Below are 24,333 nucleotides of genomic sequence, written 5' to 3' on the forward strand. Positions count from 1 at the left end.
CATTCAGGGTGTTTCCTGGTCAGGTAAAAAGGACAAGGTACATAGTCTCATGCATTTACACAAACATTTATGAGCCTATATTGAGTGCTCGCAATGGTGAACCAGGCACTGCTAGACAGTACATACCAATGAGGTGAGCAGCTGTCCTACTGGGTCTTACCGTAGAGCGACTCACTTTTCATAACCACTAGCAAGTCTGCTCTGTCCTTCACACAGAGGTCAGAATGATCTTCCCAAGGTACAAGATCCAGTATGCTTAAAATCATTCATTGGCTTCCCAATGAATGACCTTAGACTGAAATCCAAATGCCTTTGTATTAATCTTCAGAGCTTTGTGCGCCTGGCCCTTACTACTCACAGCACTTGAGGAATTCTTTGCTCTGGCCGTGCTGGCGTGCCCTTGATTCTCTCAGCACATAGTCTTCCCTCCTGACTCTTGTCAGTTACGCTTTTTCGGAAAGTAAGCTATTTCCCAACTGTGCCCCCCCCCCGCCCCAAATCTTTATCTAGCCAAGTCCATTGCTGATCTTTACTTTTGTCTCATCTTAGATATTACTCTGGGAAGCATCTGGCCTCTGTAGAAAAGGTTAGCTGACATTGTCACCATACCTTTTCCTTTACAGCACTTTGAATACGTGCAGCTATTTAATTCTTTGTGTACATTTTGTATTGAAGTGTATGTGCCAGGTGGCAGAGNAAATGCCTTTGTATTAATCTTCAGAGCTTTGCACGCCTGGCCCTTACTACTCACAGCACTTGAGTAATTCTTTGCTCTGGCTGTGCTGGCGTTCCCTTGATTCTCTCAGCACATAGTCTTCCCTCCTGACTCTTGTCAGTTACGCTTTTTCGGAAAGTAAGCTGTTTCCCAACTGTGCCCTGCCCCACCCCAAATCTTTATCTAGCCAAGTCCATTGCTGATCTTTACTTTTGTCTCATCTTAGATATTACTCACTCTGGGAAGCATTTGGCCTCTGTAGAAAAGGTTAGCTGACATTGTCACCATACCTTTTCCTTTACAGCACTTTGAATACGTGCAGCTATTTAATTCTTTGTGTACATTTTGTATTGAAGTGTATGTGCCAGGTGGCAGAGTCTGTTTGTTGTGCTCACCATGGTAACCCTCCAGCGAAGTCTTGAGGACATATGAGCTCCTTGATGAATCTACAGTAATCTGGCCGCCTGCATTGCTCAGGCTATTGGAACTGTCTCCAAATTGACTTTTCTGCTCCACCTTTGCCTTATATGTGTCTCTATGAAAAAAATCCACATTTTTCGGTGTGGTGTCAGTGGTCTCTGGGCCATGACATTGTTAGATCTCACGTATCAATATCATTTTCCTTTCCTTGACCCCTCCTCCCTTGAGTTCATGTTCCAGATTATGTAAATTATGTCACCCATTGCCCTCACTCCGTGGGGGCTTGAATATTCATCTACTCTCTCTACCTCACCCCCCAAACTGGGAGCTTGTCTGAACACTTGCAGGATCTTTTTCATGTTTTATATCCCCAGTGACTAACAAGGTGTCTGACAATGTTTGTTGAACTGAAATGACTTCCTGACTTCACAGTAGAAGCTTCTTGATTAATGCACAAAATTAGATTTAATTTCAGGCATTTACAATTTTTCACAGAATCTAAAATTACTAACATTTCATGTCTCCCATGAGAGCACAGCGAGACAGTTGTGATGATCTATGATTCTTTTAATGAACGCACAAAATGCTTCCATTTAAACTATTATGCAGATAAATACTCTGGCATCATTAACATTACATCTACATTTATCTTAGAGCCAGTCAAAAATGCCATTTATCAAATGAGATTATTCGAAATAAAGGCAAAACAGAAGTAATAAACATTGAAAGCAAATCTTGGTCAAAGTGCATATTTTACCCAGTTTGGAGAATGGTCCTGTACCATTCCTTCCATTTTCCAATTTTCAGTCTAGGCAGGCAGTCACTGGGTATTTGGGCTTCTCCATTTCACATACTAGTTTGGTGCAAAGGCCACCAGAGCTTCTCAGGGGCTGGAGCATACTGAGGCAGACTGTGAACCTTGATGCCCTTGACATTCTGCAGACATGTTTCTGGTTTATAGGATCTTCATGGTTCATCTAAGGAAGATTTTATTTATTTTCATAGACAAAAGTGAAGGGAGGGAGAAACAGAGGAAGAGAAACATCAGTGTGTGGTTGCATCTCATGCTCCCCCTACTGGGGACCTGACCTGTAACTCAGGTATGTGCCCTGATTGGGAACTGAACCAGCAACCCTTTGGTTCTCAGGCGCATGCTCAATCCACTGAGCTACACCAGCCAGGGCTCATCTAAGAAAGTTTTAACAATTGCTTTCTGAGGTTCACTGGTGTTCTTTTAGGTGATTCATTCCTAAAATCACAGTGGAGACCCTTGTGATATCAGCCTGCTAGAAACTGATTTCTCAGATTAAATTACCACCGTATTTGTATATGCCCAAGAAAACCTCTGAGCACCAGTCAGATATACACAGTTTCTACTTGACACACTCTCTCAGAATGTCTAAAACTTTTCAAAACCCACCCATCTGGAACTGAACTCTCATCTTCTCTCCTAAAGCTGGTTACTCTTGGTATCCTCTGGCTCAGTAAACCTACTTAGAACCTTAGGAATCATCCTTGACACCTTCTTTACCTCCCACCCAATTTCCAGTTCTGATTTTTATTAATTTCATATATAAAATATATCTCACATATACCTGGGTCTCTCCTTTGTACCTTGTTTGGGTGACTGCAGGCTGCTGCGTCCTCGTTATTCTAATCTCAGTCAATCCTCCCACCCTCCTCCCTACATCATCTCATCTGTAGGTCACTAGAATAACATTTGGAAAACCCAGCAGTAACCACATTTTCTCAGGATGTAATGCCCTCCAGTGAGAGACTTGACAAATCTATTTTGCATGACTCGAGACTCTATATGTGACTTTTACACATCTCTCAATTCTATTCTCCCACCAGAAACTACCCTCTGTCACCCTGGGGTTCTTTTACAGATTTGGACCCAACATTCCAGCCTCTTGAGATTATTGTATTAAAGTGATATGACTGGCAATATTCAGAGCCAAAGTATAAAGATGTTCATATTTGCAGCAATATTCAAACCACGGCACTGGAGACAAATAAATATCCAATAATGGGGGAATGTTGAATGAATTAGGATAGAACTACACCATGGAGGATTATACGAGCTTCACCAATAATAAATTTAAACTGCATCAATTGGTATGAAAGCATTTTTATGTGATATTATGGGTTGAGAAAATGAAATGAATAGAAACACATATAATTGTACTTTATTAAGTATTAAATTCTTACATAACCTACCTTTATGTTTACAAATACACTTATGTATGTAAATATGTGGGAATGTATTTTTATGAAAAGGACAGAGAAAAAATGCTTAATGGTTTGCTGCAATTGATTATCTGGGGAGGAAAACATGAGAATGGATGTAACAGGGAGAGTGGCAGTTGGGTGAGCAAGAAAAATAATAGAAAAACCTATGGCATTTCACAGAACTTAGCATCACGATGTGCTCCCATTCATATTATATGCATGCGTGTGTGGTGTGTCTGTATTCCGTGTACACATACATAAACGAGGAAACATAAACTTGGCATTTGTATGTTGTTGTTACTTCCAGGTATATTCATGAAATAAGTAACATTTCAGTGACCAAAGAAAGTTTCTCAGAGGTGTGTACAATATATTTTCATTTAGAAAATCCAGACAGAAAAAAAAAATGTGTGTGTCTCTGCTCGTACATGTTTGTAAAATTGAGGAGAATCTTATAGAAGGTTAGATTTTGCCAATTTATTTTCCCTTCCCTGGTAGTAGCCACCATTAGGAATGAGTTGTGAATCCTTCCAGACCTTGAAAAATCCATTTATATTTATAAATGAATGTAACAATAAAAATACATGGTATTTTAATTTGAATAGCATGTATATCTCACTTTATTTTTCAAATTACTTTTACTCATAGTCTGTTTTAATATTTTCCTTTTAACAATATATACTATTTCAAATCATAACATGCTATGACTATGTAGTCATTTAAAAGATGGATACTAATTTCTAATTTTTCATTATTAAAAATAAGTGATTTACCCAATATCTTTCTACATGCTTCTTTCTCCTTAAGTGTGGTTGTTTCCTTAGGTAAGATATACTTAAGTAGAGTTACTGGTTGGTAGAGAGTACAAGAGGTCAACTTCTTCCCCACACTTTTGCCAGTTTTCGATACTTTCAAATGTTTTTTGGTTGGGTGGAGGAAAATTGTATTTTTAAATTTATAGTTAGTTTCTGAGGTTGATCAGTTTATATATATATATATATATATATATATATATATATATATATATATAATATATAGATATTTAACATTTTTGTACTTTACCGATTTAAAAGCATATAGTTGNCCAAGCAAAATACTTTCTCCTGCCTGCCCCAAACTGCTTCAGGAAAAATCCTAATTAAGTTGGACAAACCAAATGATTGCACGTTTGCTAAATAATGTCAAGTTGAGAGATCAAGGCTGACTTAATTTTACAGGTGACATTTTAACTGAGGATTTCAAGATGATAACATTTAGGCAAGCAGAAAAGAAGACAAATACAAAGACTGAAAAGTACAGGGGCAACTCTGGATACTGTGAGTAACACAGTGTAGCTGAGGCGCACAGTGTTTTAAAGTGGAGTGCTGGGAAATTTCAAGATTCCTCTGTAAATCCACATGAAATACTTTATTTTGTACTCATTCAGAAATGAACCAAGAAGGCTTTGAATCAGAGAAGCATTGTGGTGGGAACCGTGCTTTAGGAATGTTAATCTGGGAGATGGATGGGGAGAATTCCAGTTGGGAGAGTGCTGGAAAGAATGTCAGCAAGGAAGTCCTTGCATGTTTCCAAGGAATAGCTAATGCGAACTCTTTCCCGGAAGAGAGGATTTCCAGCACAGGAAAGAAATGAAAACAAGAAAATGTGGGACCTGATGAAAGAAGAATCACGTTGATTGAACGTGTGAAACCTCTAGCTGATGTCATTTCTGGAGCATCTTCAGACATCTTCAGCTTTGAAAAAGTGGGGAAAATATGGCCATCTTCATTTATTCTCCTTTTAAATTGTTATCTAATGAATACATTGAAACGCATTTACTTTTACAAGGTGGGCTTCTTACTCCCCTTGATGCCTGAAATGGTCAGGATTTGATTTTGTGTCTCTAGGGATTGCACTTGACCTTTCCGAGCCCTCGTTCTTAACCCTGATTTCAGATTGCTTCTCTTTCCTTCCCTGTGGCTCACGCTACCTGAACATGGAGGCTGCAGGGCTGGGAAGCCCCCTTCTCTTCACAGCAGAGCCCAGGAGTTTGTGGAATATCGGACTAACTCAAGGGATTTAAAATGTCACAAAGCTCAATGATCACATAAGAAAATTGTACTCTGCTCCCACCAGAGCCCATATTGGAAAAAACATAATTGAATCAAATGGTGCCTAGTATAACCACGTTAATATCTACTGTTTAGAATTCTATTCCATCTCCATTCCATTAGCCTCAGGCTAGGATTTTTCTCTCTTTCATTTTTCCTTTTTGCTCGTGATTCAGGGTTTGTCCACGATCTCCCCTGGTCTGGTCCCCAGTGATTTCTCTCCAGGCACCTAGGCAACTTACTGCTCAACAGTCTTTTGACACATAGCTTACACCCCACTGGAAGATTACTTCAATTTCATTCAAGTTAACTTATCAATTTATTTTTATCACTGGAAATCCTCCCTACCTAACTAGATGATCAATTTCTTAAAGCCAAGAAATTAGAGACTTGGTAAATGTCTTTCAGGTCTAGATTTTATTGCCTTTATCACTAAAAACTTTCTTTGCGTAGTTACAAGAGAAAAACAATGCCAATGTATAGAGATTTTCACAAACTTCCTCTGCTGCGCTGTTAAGTGTCCGTTTTCCAAGGTCAAAAGATGAACAGCGTTTATAGGTTATTTGCTTAAAGTCTGATTGTACAGTTGGTGGTGGGTCCAGCCTCCTCAGGTGCTGCAAACTGCCACAACCCTTCAACTCCCCTGTCATTAAAGATCTGTCGTCCGATGGCCAGGGGCAACTCCATTGTGCTTCGCTCCCCCCGTTTACTTCATGGCCACCAGGGATCCGAGACTCTTGGATTGTCCAGAAATGTTAGTCCTGCCTGTACCTGCGGTTATCTGACCCTCTCTCTACTCCTGCCTGCCCAGCCCTGTCACCAGTGCATGTGCCATCTCTGAGCTCTGCAGTTCGAGTATCTCACAGTGGTCATTTCCTAAGGGTCCTGCTCATTTCCTCCTGTATTTCTAATCCCAAGATCATGTCATCTCATGGAAAAGTTCAACGTATTTACTCTCAAGATCATACATTGTGTACACACACACACACACACACACACACACACACTCACACACAATGTATAAATATATATCCCTTCTTCCTCTCCTTACTAGGATCTAGCTTCTCCAATGCACGTGAACTTAATTCTCAACAGCCACGTACAACTGCAGAAGTAAAGGCATCCCAAACTCAGGTTACTTGTTTAAATCACATGTCCCCATGGTGGTACTCACACGCTTTGAAAAACAGCTCACTTGTTTTAGAATAGAGCCCTCTTAGATCAAATGATCTGAAACAGGGTCTCATGATTACCATGAGCCAGGTAATCATGTTTTAATAGCTACTGTCATAAAACAAAACAAAACAAAGCAGAGCTTACTAGACTCCATGCCTACCCTAGGCTCTGCCCCGTAAATTTGCTCTCCTTTCCTACAACACTCTGAAAGATTTGTGTACTTCAGTCTGTGCTTTCTTAATTGTTTTGACCTCATACTCCCAGCATCACTGTGCTGTTTGCCATACTTCTCCATGTAAACTACACTTTCACAAATCTTATTTCTCACATGATTTTTATCTGTATTTTCCATGAGTGTCAGTCATTTTTGATGTCATTTTCTTTGTTAAAAAAAAACCCTTTTAATAAATGGGCCTTGAGAATACTATGCCAAGTGATATAAGTCAGTCAGGAAAAGCTAAGAAGCATATGATTTCGCTCACATGTGCATATAAAACTGAAACTCATAGACACAGACAATACTGTGGTGGTTACCAGAGAGAAGGCGGGTGGAGAGGCAGTAAAGGGTGAAGGGGGCCAAGTACGTGGCCATGGAAGATGATTTGACCTTGGGTAGTGGGCACACAGTACAATGTACAGATCATGTATCATAGAGATGTACCTTTGAAACCTGTATAATTTTATTCACCAGTGTTCCCTCAATGAATTAAATTAAAAAAATCAAAATTAAAAAAAGATACTGCATAGAGAAAAAAATTAAAAATAAAAAAACACCCTCCACATTTGCAATTTGAGATAGTTCACTCATGGGATTCTTCTCCCAAAACTTCTCAGAATCTTTTCCACCTGCTGTCACCACGTTTAAATGTTGAAGTGCCCAGGTGTACGTCCTAAGTGCTCTCCTCCATCTACACTCATTCCAAGGACATTCCAAGTGCAAGTGCTTGTCCTTGAGTTTTCAGCTCATATAACTTAACCACCTACTGGACAGCTGCTCCTGGGTGGATAATAGTCATAGAAAGCCAGACATTTCCAAAGAGACTTTTATCTTGCTCCCCAAATCCATTCTTTTCTAGCTCCCATAGTGGTCATTCTGTTTACCCAGATGCTTCAGCCTAAAAGTCCCAGCAGTCATTCTTGAATCCACTGGTTCTTTCCATGGTTATGTTTAATCCATCCTCAAAAAATGCTCCTCTCTCCCCACTACTCTGTCAGTTACCTATTTTTAACTGAGTAACATTCTTGAAGACACAAAGTAATCTATTTCATGTTCTATTTTTAGTTTCCCCGGATAGAATGTAGGTATGTTGAGAACCGGTTCATTGCTTTATTCCCACATCTTAGAATCATGTACTTCAAACCGCAGGCACTCAATTTATTGATTGACATTTCAATCCGTAGTTAAACAAGAAATAAAATAACACATTTTGACTTTTAGCCCTGGGAACTTTCCAAAGTAATGTGTCCTTATAATTGAAAATAAGGAAGATAAGAGGGCCGGAAAAAAGTAAAATTGCAGAAGGCAGGAGGGAAAGAGGGAGGGAGGAATGGAAGAAATCAGAAGGAAGGACAGAAAAAGAGGGGAAATAATCAAGGTAAATAATCAATGACCTTGGTCCGTAGACAGTCTCCTCCTGTTTCTGACTACAAGACAACTAAAAATCAATTAATTAGTCCCCAATTCTGGGTCATTGTTTCTTTTCTCCTTTGATCACATTGTCACTGCAGCATCAGCCTAGTAGTTTTACATTAAATAAAGTGAAACTGGATATTTGTGGAGAGTGTGTGTATCTAAACATTTTTCACTCCAGCCTTCAAGTTGGCTTTTTCTCGAAGAGTCCTGAGCTAAATGATTTTAAATGCACTCCTGATAAGTTTAATGAATGATTATGACCAGGATTGAAATGCAGAAGCTCCCCCTGGTGGTTCATTTGCTCACCGTGAGCCAAATGCAAGACCATTGTCTCATTCTGCTTCTCCCTGTTCTCCTTTCCCCCCCGGCCCCTCTTTTATTTCGAAATATGAGTTAGAGGGACAACCTTTATGAAGATAGCTACACAAATCCATGGGAAGAGGCAACTTCTGGAGAATTAAAAGGAAAAACAAAGGGAACTCAGTCTCCCAAGACCAGACATTCTGTGGCTCCCAGAATTCTTTGAAAAGAATCAGTCTGTCCTGGCTGGTGTGTCTCAGTGGATTGAGAGCAGGCCTGCAAACCAGAGGGTCACTGGTTCTATTCCTAGTCAGTTCACATGCCTGGGTTGTAGGCCAGGTCCCCAGTAGGGGGCATGAGAGAGGCAATCATTCAGTGCTGTTTCTTTCCTTCTCGCCCTCCCTCCTCCTCTCTCTAAAAATATATAAATAAAATCTTATAAAAAAATAAAAGAATCAACCTTATTTGGCCCTGGACTGGGAGCTCAGTTGGTTAGAGTGTTGTCCCAATACATCAAGGTTGCAAGTTTGTTACAGAACAGAGGTCCAAGAGGGGCCAATATGTGGCCCACCCAGGGACACCAAAAACTGTTACAGAGCAATAGGGCCCCTCCCAAGGATGGTATACTACTATGGTCCAGACTACCTACTGGGCTCATCTGTCTGCCGCCAGAGGAAAGATGTCTCTGAATGCCAGAGACTTGTGAAAAGGAAAGGAAAGGATTATTTAAAGCTATACAGACTTAAAGTGTTGACCCAATGCCCCCATTAAAATATCAAAGTCCTTTAGGATACCCATAGAGACCCACAGTGCTTCCTTCTCCCCCTGCCTTAATTCAGGGTACTGTAACTCAGGAAAAGAAGCACACGTCCATGTTTCAGGTGTCTGGCACCGTCAGCTGTGTTGCCATCCAGGTGGGATCTCTAATTAATTCAAAGTCATGTGGCACCTTCTCATGGTCCACTGGCAAGAGTTCTTAGTACCCATTTTTCCAGGCAAAGTCTCTCCTGCTTCCCAGGCCATGTGTCCAAAGGGAGCACCCCAAAGCCACGTGGGCCTCTTCTACAGGAACTGCAGGGGTCTGCAGTCTGGCCCAAACCACGTGGTTCTTTCCTTCACATGGCTGCAGGGGTCCCAACTCTGGCGAAGCCGTGTGGTTCTCCTCCAGTGGCTGCCGTGTCTGGGTTTAATATCCCATTTCCAGTCTTCCTTTGCAGCCCCATTGCCGACTCCTCCTACAGTCAGCTACACTTGCCAGCATTCCTGTATTATTCCAAGTTTACTGGGCTGCCATCGTGAGTCTGGACAGGTGTGGCCCTCTGGCATGGAGCCAGTCATGTCCAAGCTCTCACGCAGGCACTGTAACTTGGAGGACCTGCCCCCAGTTATGTCTTGGGTGGAAGTCACTTCCATCCCCCTGGCTCAGAGCAGGGCCATAGCTACTTAACATATCTACGCAGCCAGTTAAAGGTTATAGATATGTTAAGTGACCATGAGGGAGGTTATCTGGGAAAATGTTTCTATGCAAAACAGCTCTCAATGGCCCTGCTCCATTTGTCTCTTCCCCAACTCACACCTGTGGTGGGGGAAGGGTGAGGACATCTTAATATTTCCTGGACACCTTGAGTTCTAGACCCCATTCCAAATCCCTTTTGGGGGCTCCCCTCTTGGCTGTGCCCTGTTACAAGTTCAATCCTCGGTCAGGGCACATATAAGAATCAACCAACGGCCCTGGCTGGTGTAGCTCAGTGGATTGAGCGCGGGCCTGCGAACCAGAGGATCGAGGTTCGATTCCCAGTCAGGGCACATGCCAGGGTTGCAGGCCGGTTCCCTGCAGGCCAACTCCCAGCAGGGGGCGCACGAAAGGCAACCATGCATTGATGTTTCTCTCCCTCTCTCCTTCCCCTCTAAAGATAAATAAATAAATAAAATTAAAAAAAAAAGAATCAACCAACGAATGCATAAATAAGTGGAACAATGAATCAGTGTCTTCTTTTTTAAGCTTTCATTTATTTTTAGAGAGAGGGGAATGGAGGGAGAAAGAGAAGGAGAGAAACATTAATGTGTGGTTGCCTCTTGCATGCTCCCTATTGGGGACCTGGCCTGCAACCCAGGCATGAGACCTGACTGGGAATGGAACCAGCGACCCTTTGGTTTGCATGCCAGCGCTCAATCCGCTGGAGGCACACCAGCCAGGGCAACAAATAAATGCTTTTTTCTCTCCCTTACCTCTAAAATCTATTTTATAAAAAGAGTCTTATTACTCTTTGCTAACTATAGAGTAAACATATCTCTAGCTCTTGCAAACTGGAAATAGTAGGTGTTTTCTCCCTTATTCAACTTTAACATTGTTTTATTTGCTTTTTTTCCCAGGAACTAGGAACCTTGTACAAATTTAGAATTCTCCTATGGGTAACTTATATTTAAAGGCACTGCTTCATAGAGCCTTAATAATTTACAACTTACTATATTCTTTGTTGCAACACAAGCATGTACTAGTGTTTTTTAAAGTGCTGTTATGGTTATAACTTTTATATTTCTTCCATAGTTGAGTACAGAATTATTTGTGCCTTAAACTTGTAAGTAGCTGGTACCTTACTTCAGTGGTGGTTGCTCCGTAGTTTTAGGGTATGATATTCTGAAATATCACTTATTTTTATCACCTTCCTTCATACAAATGTAGCAAAAGCTTTTATAATAATATACTGTCACTAGGCCAGAATTCTACTCATTATGACCCTGACTTTTCTCACCAAAAGTGACTTTGGATGGGAGAGCATCTGGTTCACTAATGGAAATTTTTAGGAAAATAGAATATATTTTTCCTGGCCGGGCAGCTCAGTTAGTTGGAGCATCATCCCGATACACCAGGGTTGTGGGTTCCATCCCTGGTCAGGCACAGGCGAGAGCCAAACAGTGAGTCCATGGATGGGCGTCACTACAGAGTTGATGTCTCTCTCTCTCTCTTTCCCCTGCCTTCCCTCCCTCCCTTCTTTCCTCTCTCTCTTTAAAATCAATGAATGTAAAAATTTAAAAAAAGAAAATAGAATATATTTTATAATAGCTCTCTTTAAAGTTTAATTTTGCTGGATTTCATCTCTGATCATATAATTTCATTATATTATTATTATTCAATTACTATTTAATTATTGTTTGTTTAATTCATTTCTTTAAAAGTTCATCCATATTCAGAATGTTTTTATAATTTCATTGAAGTATATGTTGTATTATATTGAAAAATATACTAAGATCACATTTTGGGCAGAATCTACCTGATTCAAGTGTTCATATTCAAGTGTTTATATTATGGTACAGGAGGACATTATGATATATATCTATAGGATTAAAAGATATATATATTTTTAGTCAAAACACAATGTCATATTATGAAGATTAATATATTTGCTAATATAAGGGAAAATAACAGGATTTTTATAATGTTTTTATGAGTTTTTCATAGCTACTTTCTCCTTTTATTAATTGTATGTAATTGTACTCCTTTAATTCATGTATCAAAGTAGAATTAAGCTACAGAAAAGACTATTTAGGATGTTAACAACAAGCCTGATTTGGGCATTTCATTTTCTAGGGTTCTCCTGAGAAACAGAACTAATAAGAGATATATCATTGATATATCTGCATTGATATCGGTATATAAAGATATTAATTATGAGGAGTCGGTTCACATGATTATGGAGGCTGAGAATTCCCACAGTCTGCTCTTCGTGAGCTGGGGACTTCAGAATGCCAGTGGTGTGATTCAGTGGGATTTCAAAGGCCTGAGAACCTGGGGTGCTGATGGTGTGCATCTCCGTTTTGAGAGCAGGAGAGGATGAGATGACACATTCCAGTTTAAGCTGTGAGGAGGGTGGCAGGGTGAAGGGGAGAATTCCTCTTTCCTCCATCTTTTCTTCTATCCTGGCCTTCGGTGGATCCGACGGTGGCCACTCGCAGTCTGCTGAGTCCACTGGTCCCTGATCTGGAAGCACCTTCCCAGGCACACACAGAAGTAATGTGTCATCTGGGCACCCTGAGACACGTCGGGTGACATATAAAATTAACCATCACAGGGAGTCAACAGGCAGTTAATATCATCACTAAAACTAATATTTATCAATTGCCTCCCAAGTGAAAAGCACCGAAGAGTGTGATATTAATATTTGGTCTCTGGCTGGCGTGGCTCGGTGGGTTGAGCGCCAGCCTGCAAACCAAAGGGTCACAAGTTTGATGCCTAAATCAAGGCACGTGCCTGGGTTGCGGGCTGGGTCCCCAGTGTGGGGTGCGTGAGAGGCAACCACACACTGTTGTTTCCCTCTCTCTTTCTCCCTCCCTTCTCCTCTGTCTAAAAATAAATAAAATCTTTTTAGAAACTGGTAATAGCTTTTAAAGAATATTTGTGATACCAAAATATCACTCATTCATAAGTATCTGTGTGGATTAGAAAGGTTTTAATTTTAACCATGGATTTTAGGGGTGACTACAAGTCAGTAGCATTTTTATATTGAACATCTACTATTTTTGAGAAAACATTAAGGATTCATAAATTCAAGAATATATAACATAACTTGATTGTAAAATTTAAAATGAAACCTGATACAACTTTGCTTTTCCAATTCTGTTAGTCAGGTATTTGATCAGACTAAATTGTGTTATTGTGATAGCTTATAGATAAGGAAGTTGCCAAATATGCTTTTTAACAACGTTACCTGGATTTTGTAGAAGAGAGGAAAGTCTTACTTTGCTATCTCATGAAATTAGAACTCAAGGGATGTGTACCATTGGAGAGTGTTTTCATAAATCAGTTATTCTGATGTTTTTCTAAAACCAGGTCAGAAATCAAGTTGTCTAGTATCCCTTTCCTTTCTGTTTTCTCCCCGTCTCGGCTAGCTCCCTGGAATCTCGAAGGCAGTAACCGCCATGTTTTCTCTTGTCCAGTCCCACGTCCATAAGGCAAATGGGGCTCTGTTGTCTACATCTGGGTCATTTTCCAATGCAAATTATTTTATTTGTGCAGGACACTCAGGAACCAGGAATTATATAATGTGAATCCTTCACAATAAATATGAGTGTATGTATAGTCAGACCACTGAGAAGCCCCAAAAAGAGAGTATTGATTCAAAAGTAAATAAATTCTGCCACTGCCTACATGCAGTTTTAGGAAAGATATTTTTCTGTTTCGGTCTTCAAATATCTTATATATTTATATAACTTCCAGCTCCATTAGTTGAAAATCCCTCCTCCCTCTCTCCTTTCTTTCTTTGTTTTTTTCCCCTTTATTCCTTCCTTCTTGTCTTCCTTCTTTTTCCTCCTTTTCTTTTTGCATTATCTGAGTTCTTCTGCCTCTGAAAGATTCTCTTTCTGATCTTTTTATCCTATATACATTTTGTAATTTCCTCTTTTTTCAGGGCTATAATTATTGGCTTCATGCACAATGATTCTATTGAAGATTCTTTTTTATCTCCAATCCATCATTCAGAACTACCTTTTTGCATCCCCTCCAAATCAAAGCTCTAAATGAGATCTAAGGACCAGGTAAACCAAAACAGTAAACTTATTCTACCATCTGTCTTCCCCATATCAGTCACTGGGTCTTTACTCACCCTGGTGACCAGATTAAAACCTGCCAACAGCTTAAATTCTTTGTCTTTCTTACCTCTTATAATGAATCAACCAGTAGCCAAATCCGATTCATTCCACTATAACAGAGCTTTCCCTTTCCTTCCCCTCTGAATTCATGGGTTCTTTTTGAGTTTATTCTGATATTCTCTTGTCTTACCCATGGGAAATGTCACTTTGTCTAATGGGTCTTCCTAAAACACGGCTCTGATAGTGCCTTTGCTTTGCTTACTAATCATGAATAAAGTATGTTGCACAGTCTGCCAGATGACATGTGCACTTCCTGAACTTGGCACTTCAGTGCCCCTCACCTGGGATCTGGCCCAATCTGCCTTCCTAAGTTCTCCCTGGAATAAAGCTACGACGACAGTGAGTTTCATTTGTGTCTGGAAACGTTAGTCTCATTCTGATTTCTGGTTACAGATTTCACCCCTGACGCCAACCAGGTTTTTGCAAATTATTTTTGAGAATCATAGGGAACTGGGTAAGAGAATGGAAATAAACTTGTTTGTTGTTCTAACTGGGAAAACTGCCAACAGTATGTTTCCATCAGATAGTTTAAAAGTAGCTTTTAATATAATGGAGCATGACACATTGGGACAAAAAGGACCCTGTCCCTTTTATCTATTATTAGTGGTCATATTTGTATTATTTTCCACAAGAATACATGAAGAGTCATTCCTTTTTAAATTTCCTTTAGTCACCTCTCATTTTGTTGCTAAGCATTTTTTAAAGATTTTATTAATTATTTATCTTTAGAGGGGAAAGAGAGAGGGAGAGAAACATCAATGTATGGTTGCCTCTTGTGCATCCCCTGCTGGGAACTGGCCTGCAGGGAACTGGCCTCCAACCCAGGCATGTGCCCTGACTGGGAATTGAACCACGATCCTCTGGTTCGCAGGCCTGTGCTCAATCCACTGAGCTACACAAGCCAGGGAGCATTTTAACTGTGGCCTGCAAAAACCCAAAATCTACCTATACAATGATGTAGCTTCTACCTTGGCCTCACCCTCTTATTGCTTAATAAACACTCATAGTACCTCCACGTGTGTTGCTTTTCAATTCTTTCAACGTTTCTTCTTTTCAGTTTCAATGACTAATAAACAATTAAAAAGACCATTACCAACGAAATGAAGCCTGTGCTTCTGGGAGTTCAGTGAAAACAAACACTCTTTGCAATGTGTTTTGAGATTATTAGCAAAATGCTTTCAGTATTTGAAGGTTTGAACTAGACTGAGTGAACAGACACACACTCCATGGCTCTGGGAGAAGTTGAGCCTTTCGTGTGCTAAGTTGTGTGACAAGAAGTTGTGGGAAACAGATACAGGATCAGAGCGGGAGGAATGACAGGAGTTGGGAGCCGCTGAAAGAGTCACTTCAAGGTGAGACAGTTATGTGAAAATCGGTGGGAAGCCAGAGATGGAACTCGTAACAGGAGTAGGTAAGTATTAAGGAGGAAAACAGGTTTTTTTTTTCCAAGACACTTCAGCCTGATTGCGGGGAAGAGCGATTGAGACCAGGGAGGAGAAAAAGGAGGATCTTGCAGTATAAATCAAAGATGGAGAACTGTCAAAGTTAAGTGTGAGGGTTTTATCCATAGCAGGAAGGTGCTAGTTATTAAAATGTGCCACCCCTCCTCTCAGGGGAACTAGGGTGCGAGGCTAATGTGCTGCGAACAGATGGTTTTCCATTCCCTTTTGGTACAGTGTGAAGCAGAGCTCCCTCCGAGCGAGTCCACAAATACACTGGCTTTGAAATGTATTTGTGTTCATCAGAATCTGTTCTGTGCGCTTGTACCTTTGGGTGTGATCAAAGGCAGTGTATAACTCGGTGGCTTGTGCCTTTCCTTTTGCATTTGTAAGAGAAAGTCACAAAGATGCTAATGGAACTAAAGATCTTGTGGGCTGGTACTTCCAGTTCTCCGTCTACTGTCCTGGGAGAGATGTTTCATAGCAGAGAGGGTCCTAGGTCCAGCGTCGGAGGGATACAGGGAGGTAGGCTTTCCCCTAACTCTGAACTGCAAAGTGGTTTTATTCTCTTGGGCCTCAAGGATGAGAACACTGGGATTCAAGGAAGTTCGATAACTTGCTTTAGAGCTCAGGGCTCGTCGGACTGTGATTGCCGCATTTCCCGTTGACTCCTTTCACTTCCAAATATCCTGTAGCTTTGCTGAACAATCATACCCTTCACATTTCCACCATCAACTTATACTGTCTTCCCTTGGTCCTTGTTACTTAAAGTTGTTGACCATGAAGATACTTTCCTTCTTTTTTATGAATATTTTAGCACCTCCCTAATACGGTTACAGTCTGCTATCACCACTTTTAAGCCTCAGTGTTTGGACATTCACTTTGAGCCTTTTAACACCTTGGCCTTACACTTCCCTAACTTCCCACTTCCCATAATTCGCTAAGCCCTGTTGAGTTTCTTTTTCAGAACAGACTTTATTTTTTTAGAGCAGTTTTAGAGTCACATCCAAATTGAGCTGGAGGCACAAGGATTTCCCATGGAGCCTTTGCTTCCACACTTTCATCGCCCTCCCCCATCATCAGTACCCTCTACCATAGTGATACATTTGTTACGACTGGGGAGCCGACATTGACGTGCCATTGTCACTCACAGCCCCTAGTTCACTTTTGGTGGTGTGCATTCCGTGGGTTTGGACAAATGTATAATGACGTGTATACCCCATAATAACATCGCACAGAATAGTTTCACTGCCCCACAATTCCTCTGGGTTCTGCCTATTCATTTCTCCCCGACCCTGCCCCTAGCAACAATTATTCTTTTTCCTATCTCGGTAGTTTTGCCTTGTTCAGAATGTCATATAGTTGGCAAAATGCAATAGGTAGACCTCTCAGCTTAGCTTGTTGTACTTAGTGATGGGTATTAAAGTTTCCCTTATGTCTTCTCACAGCTCGATAGTTCATTTCTTTTTGTTGCTGGATAATATTCTATTGTCCTGATGGACCAAGGTTTATCCATTCGCCTGCTAAAGGACCACTCAGGTGCTCTCAGGCTTTGGTAGTTACGACTAAAGCTGCTGTCAACCTCTGCTTGGGGTTGAGAGGTTTCTGTGTGGACATCAGTTTTCAACTCCTTTAAACACTGAGGGGGGGAGGGGTGCTGGGCCCTATGGCAAGCAGTTTTTCCTGTGTGTCTGTTTGTGGTTTTTGTAAGGAACAGCCACACTGTCCCCAGAGTGGGCCTGCACTATTTTCTGTTCCCACCAGCAATGACTGTGAGTCCCCGCGGCATCATGCCCTCACCGGCATCAGGTGGTGGTAGTGCTCTGGGTTGGGCTCTGTTGGGTTCCCTGCTCTTCTCTGTGCAAGGAACTCACATATCCTCCTCCTCATGGACAGCGTTACCACTATAGTTCAGCATAGAACTTTCTTTCCTGAGGACTTCTTCAGGGGTCTATTAACAATCCACCTGCCTTTAACCGTTCTCTCTCGTTCAACTTATAAAATGCTGTCCGATTCATTTGCTAAATATTAGCTCTGGTGTTTTGCTTTTCTATCCAACAGCTAGCAGAAGCTTCTGTCTAATAAATAAAACTTCTTAGCTTGCCATTTATAGCTCTCCAAAATCTTACTTCTACCTACCCCTGGAACATGATTTTCTGTTACCATTACCCTTCATGTGCCCTTCGTTCCAGGCAGACCACATTTTTATTCATTTTCTGTATCAGCCTTATGTTTTCCCACAGTTACCTCTCAGGATTTTCTCCGGCCATTCATGGTCATTCATTGTTCTGACAACATGATATATCTAGTCCATCTCCATACAACCGTCACTTCCTCCGTGTTCCCCTTATACCTGCTCCTTCCCTCTCTCCTCTCCTGCCGATGGCTGCAGGCCTGGCAGTTTTCCGGTGTTTTGCTGCAGGAAAACAAACCTTTCTTTGGTCCTCTTCCCGGCACACCACGGCCATGAAGATTTTTCTCTTGTGGAAATCTTAAGCGACTACTTTCCTGCTGGGAATCTTTTGCTTGTTCTCCATTCACGGACGCAAGTTTTTTAGCTTGGTATCCAAGGCATATTACAGCTTTAAAACAATTGAGATATAAATGACATCTAACATTATATTCGTTTCAGGGGTGCAACATAATGCTTTGATATCTGTATGGATTGCAGAATGATCACCAAAATAAGTCTGGTTAACAACTGTTATCATACATATTATAGCATGTTAATGGCTTACCTCTTATACCACTTCCTTTCATTATACGCTTTTGTTCTATGTGAACATGCTAAGCTGTTGTGTACCTCTCTGTGCTTTTCTACTCTCTTGGAATCATTTCTCTGCTTTGTCCACCTGAGAAACTCCTAATTCACCCTTGAACCTGCTGTTTAGATGTGCCCTCTGAAGCTCATTCCTGAGCACTCCAAATAATTAATCTGTCTATTTTCTAAGTGTCATAGTGTTACTTCTGTGTATTTCTTCGGCTGCTCTTGTCCCATTGTATTCCAGTTGCCGTTTTACTTGTCTGATTTGCTCTTAACTGTGTACACCACTCACACTTTATTCACGTGGATTTGTATCTCTAGCACCTAACAGAATAGAGGCACAATAATAAATACTTGTACATGTACAATTTGGTTGAATTGAAATAGGCCTCAGCACACTCAGGCCCAAGAGCTGCTTCAAGTCTTCTCCCAGCCGAGCAGTCCTTCCCACAGCCATGCTTCCTGGTTCCCTTCCTCACCCGTCACCCTGAACTACAAGTGACCCCACCTGCCTCTGTAGCTCCATCCCACCTGGTGTGCCCCAGGGGTGCAGTACCCACGACTTGCATGTTGATGTCTAGGAGGAACTTTTTTTCTTTCTGTCTGAATCGGCAGATGAGAAAATTTAGCTTCTTGTCCTGTATCCCTTATAGTATCTAATACATGTTCTTTGAAAATTCCACAAGCAAAGTAAATATGGGTTAAATAAATGAGTTGGTGCATAAGATTTTAATGCTTATTGCATGGAAAAAGCAGAGATTTTTAGAACTCTAAGGATCTTTGATGTAACTTACTCTAAAATGTTCATTTTACCCATGATGGCATTGAGTTCAAAGAAGTCCTCCGCCGTGTTTAAGATTTTAGTTTTTAAGGAGGAAACATTAGGATACGAACCAAACTCTTCTGATTTCCAAGCAGTGTATTTCCGATTATACTCCTCTGCCTCTTTAAGTGAATTAGATATCCATGAGTCTTTTTAATGCTTTACATGGTAATGTGTCCAACTAATGATTTAATTTTTCAGTGACAATTTTGTGAATTATACAAAGATCTTTATTAGATTAGTATTACAAATACAATGAATTTTTCTTTTGGATAAATACATTTTTAAAAAGATTATAATAATGCCCTTAAAATCAAACCAGATTGAGGAATAAGATATAGAACTATTATAAAATGGAATTGTCATATAAACTCATTCATTGTCATTTCTAAGAAATGACCTTACAAAAGTAAACTACCCTTAGAACTAATTTAGAATTGGACCACATATTCAACAGCAATTTTTTTCCATGTGAAAAATCAGACAAGTGCCCTGGCTGGTGTAGCTCAGTGGATTGAGCACAGGCCTGTGAACCAGAGGATCATGGTTCGATTCCCAGTCGAGGCACATGCCTGGGTTGCAGGCCAGTTCCCAGCAGGGGACTCACGAGAGGCAACCATACATTGATATTTCTCTCCTTCTCTCCCCCTCTAAAGATAAATAAATAAAATCTTAAAAAAGAATCAGACAAGTATGTGATTAGTCATATATATGGATATAAGCCATAAATGACATCTACCTTGTTTAAGTGTCTAATTTATAAAAGCAGGTTAGTTTATTAATATAGCTCTCTGACCAGTTTTGCATAAGTATTTGTATTCACGTGCTTTGCACCTGTATACATACAAGTGATATAAATGTACATAGCATTCATTTGTCACAGTTGTCATTTGGCATAGATAATTTGACTCCCCCATGTGGAACACAGACGAACCTTATAGGTGTTAAAGGTGAGCAAAGAGGACTAAATAAGAATGTGTGATTGTTTTTACTCTAGCAAACATTACATTCTCGTGAAGCATAGCTTCTAACTGTCTTTTAATATTTTCTGTTTGAAAGGTAAATAAGATTTGTGGTCGTCCGATCAGAACACCCACACAAAGCCCCCTTTGTTCTTTCGATGGGAATAAAGAGAAGCTTGGAATGAAGATCTCCTCGAGAAATGGCGAAGAGACACTTGCCAACAGAAGAAAGTAAGACATTTGTTTTACAACCAGAAAGAGAAGAGAAAGTAAGCCATTCATTTTACAACAGAATAGAATGCATTCAGTTAAGTAGAACAAAATAATGCCATTGGAGAAACAAAAGAGAACTTTAATTACCTTTAAAATCCCCTGGTTCCTTCTTATTTCATTAATTAGGAGGATAGCTCCAACTTTTGAGGTCAATGAAAGTTTCTGTGAAAGGGGTATTTTCTTTTTCTTTTTAAAATTTAATCTTTATTGTGCTTTTTTTCCATTAGCATTTAGTCCCCTTTACTCCCCTCCCCCACAGTCACCACACTGTTGTCCATGTCCATGAGTCCTTTTTCCTTTTTGATCATTCTCTCCACCTGTCAACTGCCACCACCCCTGTTGTCTGTCATTCTGCTCCCCATCTGTGAGTCTGCAGCAGACCCTCGTCACACACGATCACTGTGCCCTTACATCGTTGCACGCAGAGCTCAAGGACTAATTCCTTTGGCTGAACTGAAACTTTATGCCCATGAATTAGTAACTCCCCATTTCCTCCTCCTGGTGGTCAGCAATACTATAATGTACTAACTGGTAAATTAGTTAATAGGGTATATGTCATGGTAAGGGTTCTTGTCACAATAAAATTAAAAAAAATATAGCTAGTGTGAGTGAGGCATGATTTTTTAATTTAATTTGAATTCATGTTGTCTAAGTTCCATGCAGCTAGTGGATACTATAAAGGACAATGTAAAACCACAAAGAGTATACATGCAAATAATGTGATGAATATTACTAGAGGTTAAGACTCTGTTAAAAATTGATATAAATGAGTTTTCATGATTTTTACTTGGCATGCTGAAAATGGCTGACTGTTGATTCAAACTTATTTAACGTTTTGTAGCTTGCTTTCCTAACGCACATTTCTACCACTCTGCCCATCAGTACTGCACATGTTAAATCAAAGCCTTCATTAGTATCTCTTTGCTTAATAATTGGAAGTTACTGATAGACTCTTAAAACTGGAGGAAACTATTATTTTATTTATTTTTGTATTCAGCTGACCAGTGTATACCCTGGAAAATACTAGATTCCTAGTATGTGTTTGAATTGAACTGAAATTCATAGTTTTATATTCAATTATTAACTTAAATAAATATGTCTTATAATACTTTATTGAGAATTTAGTACTTTACCTAGCTCTATTCTCTGTAAGAAAAATTTGTTTCTTTCCTTTTGGGACAGTGCTCCTAATTACCTCATTCTTTCCTCAGGTGGGCTGACAATGAGACCAAGGCCTGGGCTATTGCTAGCTATTTGCTACAGCATAAAAGATTTAGCATTTTACATGCAAAGTAGCTATTCTTTTTCTTTTTTATTAATTTAATCTTCATTGTATTTTTTCCATTACCATGTAGTCCCCTTCTCTCTGAATATAGTGATCAGCAATCATTTCTTGTCTTTGAGAAATTAGTACGCTTTGGCTAGGGCGGTTTTTATAGTAAAACCCAGCTGAGGAAGATCTTAATTTCTAAAGGGTCATGTCGGTTTCACCACCAAAATAAACCAATTATTGGAAAACCAAAGCAAAACCCAACACTTCACATGATTTATTCACTAGCAAAACTAAGCCAGGGCCCGGTGAAACGTTACAAATTGTCTCAGGAACAATGAGGGGCTCATATGAGTGGAAAGCTTTATAAGTATTCTGGCCTTTAATAGACCACCTTGTCTCCAATCTTGCAAACTCATGATGTCTATGCCCTTCACCAACCAGTTTCCACTAGCCATTGCCCCCAAATCAGGATATATCCATCACATAAAGTGATGCCACACAGAGTGAATAACCAGAGATACTGCAAATGAGCCCACTTAACCATTTCATTTTTATGGATTTTTTATTGCCATTCCTGAATGGAGCCTAATTGCTGGGGTAGAATATTTTTTGCTTGTTGCCTAAAAATTGCTCAGACCTGTTCACACACTAGACCTTAATGTTACTTGTCCTTCATCATTGAATCATTCCTCACAAGGTCATCCATTTCCATTGTGGTAGGAGGAGAAATGTAGGAATAGATGCTGAGCAAGTCTGGGCTTCTTTCCCTGCATCTTGTGGTTTTTCCACCTACTTAAGGCTGATTTCCAACAGGTCATTTCCACTTAATGATGCATGTATTTACTTCCACTTCTATATAAGCCCCATTTTATAGCATGGCAGGCCATTTAGCACCTAGTTCGTTACGGGCAACTCAGGTGGCAGAGTTACTTGCTAGCTCCTGGTCAAGTGTGTAGTTTCCATCAGTGCCCAGTTGTAAACCAACCAACTGGTCAACCAGTCATCCAACCAGCCAACCAACCAAAGAAACAAAAACAGTTTTTATCAACAGGAGGAATGACTTTGCTCCAGAGCCCTGGATGTCTGCACTGAGTCTTCCCAGTGCTTCTACACAGCATCTATATCACTGCAGGCACCACTGGGCAGATGAGCTGGGTCATCTGGACTGAATGTCGGAGCAGCTTCAACGATCAAACTACAGGGACTTTCATACAGAAGCTCTTTGTGGCTACTTTACATCTGCATTATTAGATCAGCACACCCAGTCCAAAGTGTGCTGTTGCTTCAGGAGTGGCAGGTCATCTTGTTTTTAATCCCCACCTGAGGACATGCTTATCGAATTTAGAACGGGGAAGTGAGGGCGAGAGAGAGGAAGAGAAAGATCGATGTGAGAGAGAAACATTGATCTGTTGCCTCTCCTACACGCCCCAGTTGAGGACCTAACTTGTGACCTAGGCATGTGCTCTGACGGGGAATTGAACCTATGACCTTTCGGTATATGGGATGATGCTACAACTAACTGAGTCATACCAGCCAGGGCTGAGTGCTACCTTATCTTAAGTGTAGAAATTTGCCTTTCACCTTAGAAGAATATCCCAATAAAATTCAGACTACCAGACATTTAGAAACCCTGCTGAATTTTCAAATGCTAGAAATATCAATATTTTTCCCACTAGAGGCATGAACAGGGCTAAGGCATCTGGGAAGACGTGATCAATACGGTATCAGCATGGTGTCTGTAGAGATCAAGGCTTCTCTCTGTCACGCAGTGGGAGAATTGCCCTAAGCTCTCACAGTGTAGGGGTTCTTGAAGGCCGAAAATGAAATATTCTTAGGAGTCTGTGCTGATTGATAACGGTGTAAAAGCATTGGCCAGATTATGAGCTAGATAGCTGGTGGCAGGACTTGTTCTGAATAAATCCAAGAGGAGACTGCACATACAAAGCATGCAATTGGAGTCACCCTCTGGCTCAGTTTATGATGATCCAACCAATTTCTGAGACCACCTCTGCATACGCACACCAGGCACTTGGTGCGGTGTGAGGGTCACCACCAGCCCTGCCTTATTCATGTCTCTAATAAAGGCCTCAATCTTAGCAATTCCCCATGGACGTGATACTCTTTTGTTTTACTATTACTGCTTTTGCTTTGAAGAATTCTGTAAAATCTTTAAGCCAATTTTGCTTTTTTCAAAATTCTTATGGATATTTGTGGAATTTACTTTTCAAATATACTACATAATCCTTTTCTTGAATTGGGACTGGAGTTATATTGAACAAATAGACCAACCCTAACAAAGATATGTTTATAGTGCTGTATAGATTGCCATGTTTTTGAACTCCTTTCCAGTTGGTCTGTTGATAGGATTAGAATTTCTAAATTGATGACATGAGACAGCTTGCTATTTTTCTGAACTCCATTTTTTTAAGTTGGCCAGCTTTTATTTTAGCAAAAAGGAATCACCCCAGCCCAGAAACGCCCTTGATGTAGACGGCTGTGTTGATGGGTGTCTTGGTTTGAGTGTGCCTATAACCGACCCTCCTGTGAGGGTCCTTCTGGACCCTCACAGGGTCACCGTCTGGTTCCT

The 24,333-nt window shown here is 40.5% G+C and overlaps 1 protein-coding gene across 1 annotated transcript in view; it reads left to right on the forward strand.

The window, feature by feature from the left end:
- GPC5 (glypican 5) overlaps nucleotides 1-24,333 on the forward strand; it is a 1,180,201-nt gene that overhangs the window by 237,923 nt on the left and 917,945 nt on the right. The window contains exon 4 of the mRNA XM_037057549.1: nucleotides 20,298-20,431. Within this exon, the coding sequence (XP_036913444.1) occupies nucleotides 20,298-20,431 (134 nt within the window). The remainder of the gene's footprint in view (nucleotides 1-20,297; nucleotides 20,432-24,333) is intronic.

Source organism: Sturnira hondurensis, unplaced genomic scaffold, assembly GCF_014824575.4.
Source record: "Sturnira hondurensis isolate 20B ecotype Veracruz unplaced genomic scaffold, ASM1482457v3 Scaffold0009719, whole genome shotgun sequence".
In the NCBI taxonomy this organism is placed as follows: Eukaryota; Metazoa; Chordata; class Mammalia; order Chiroptera; family Phyllostomidae; genus Sturnira; species Sturnira hondurensis.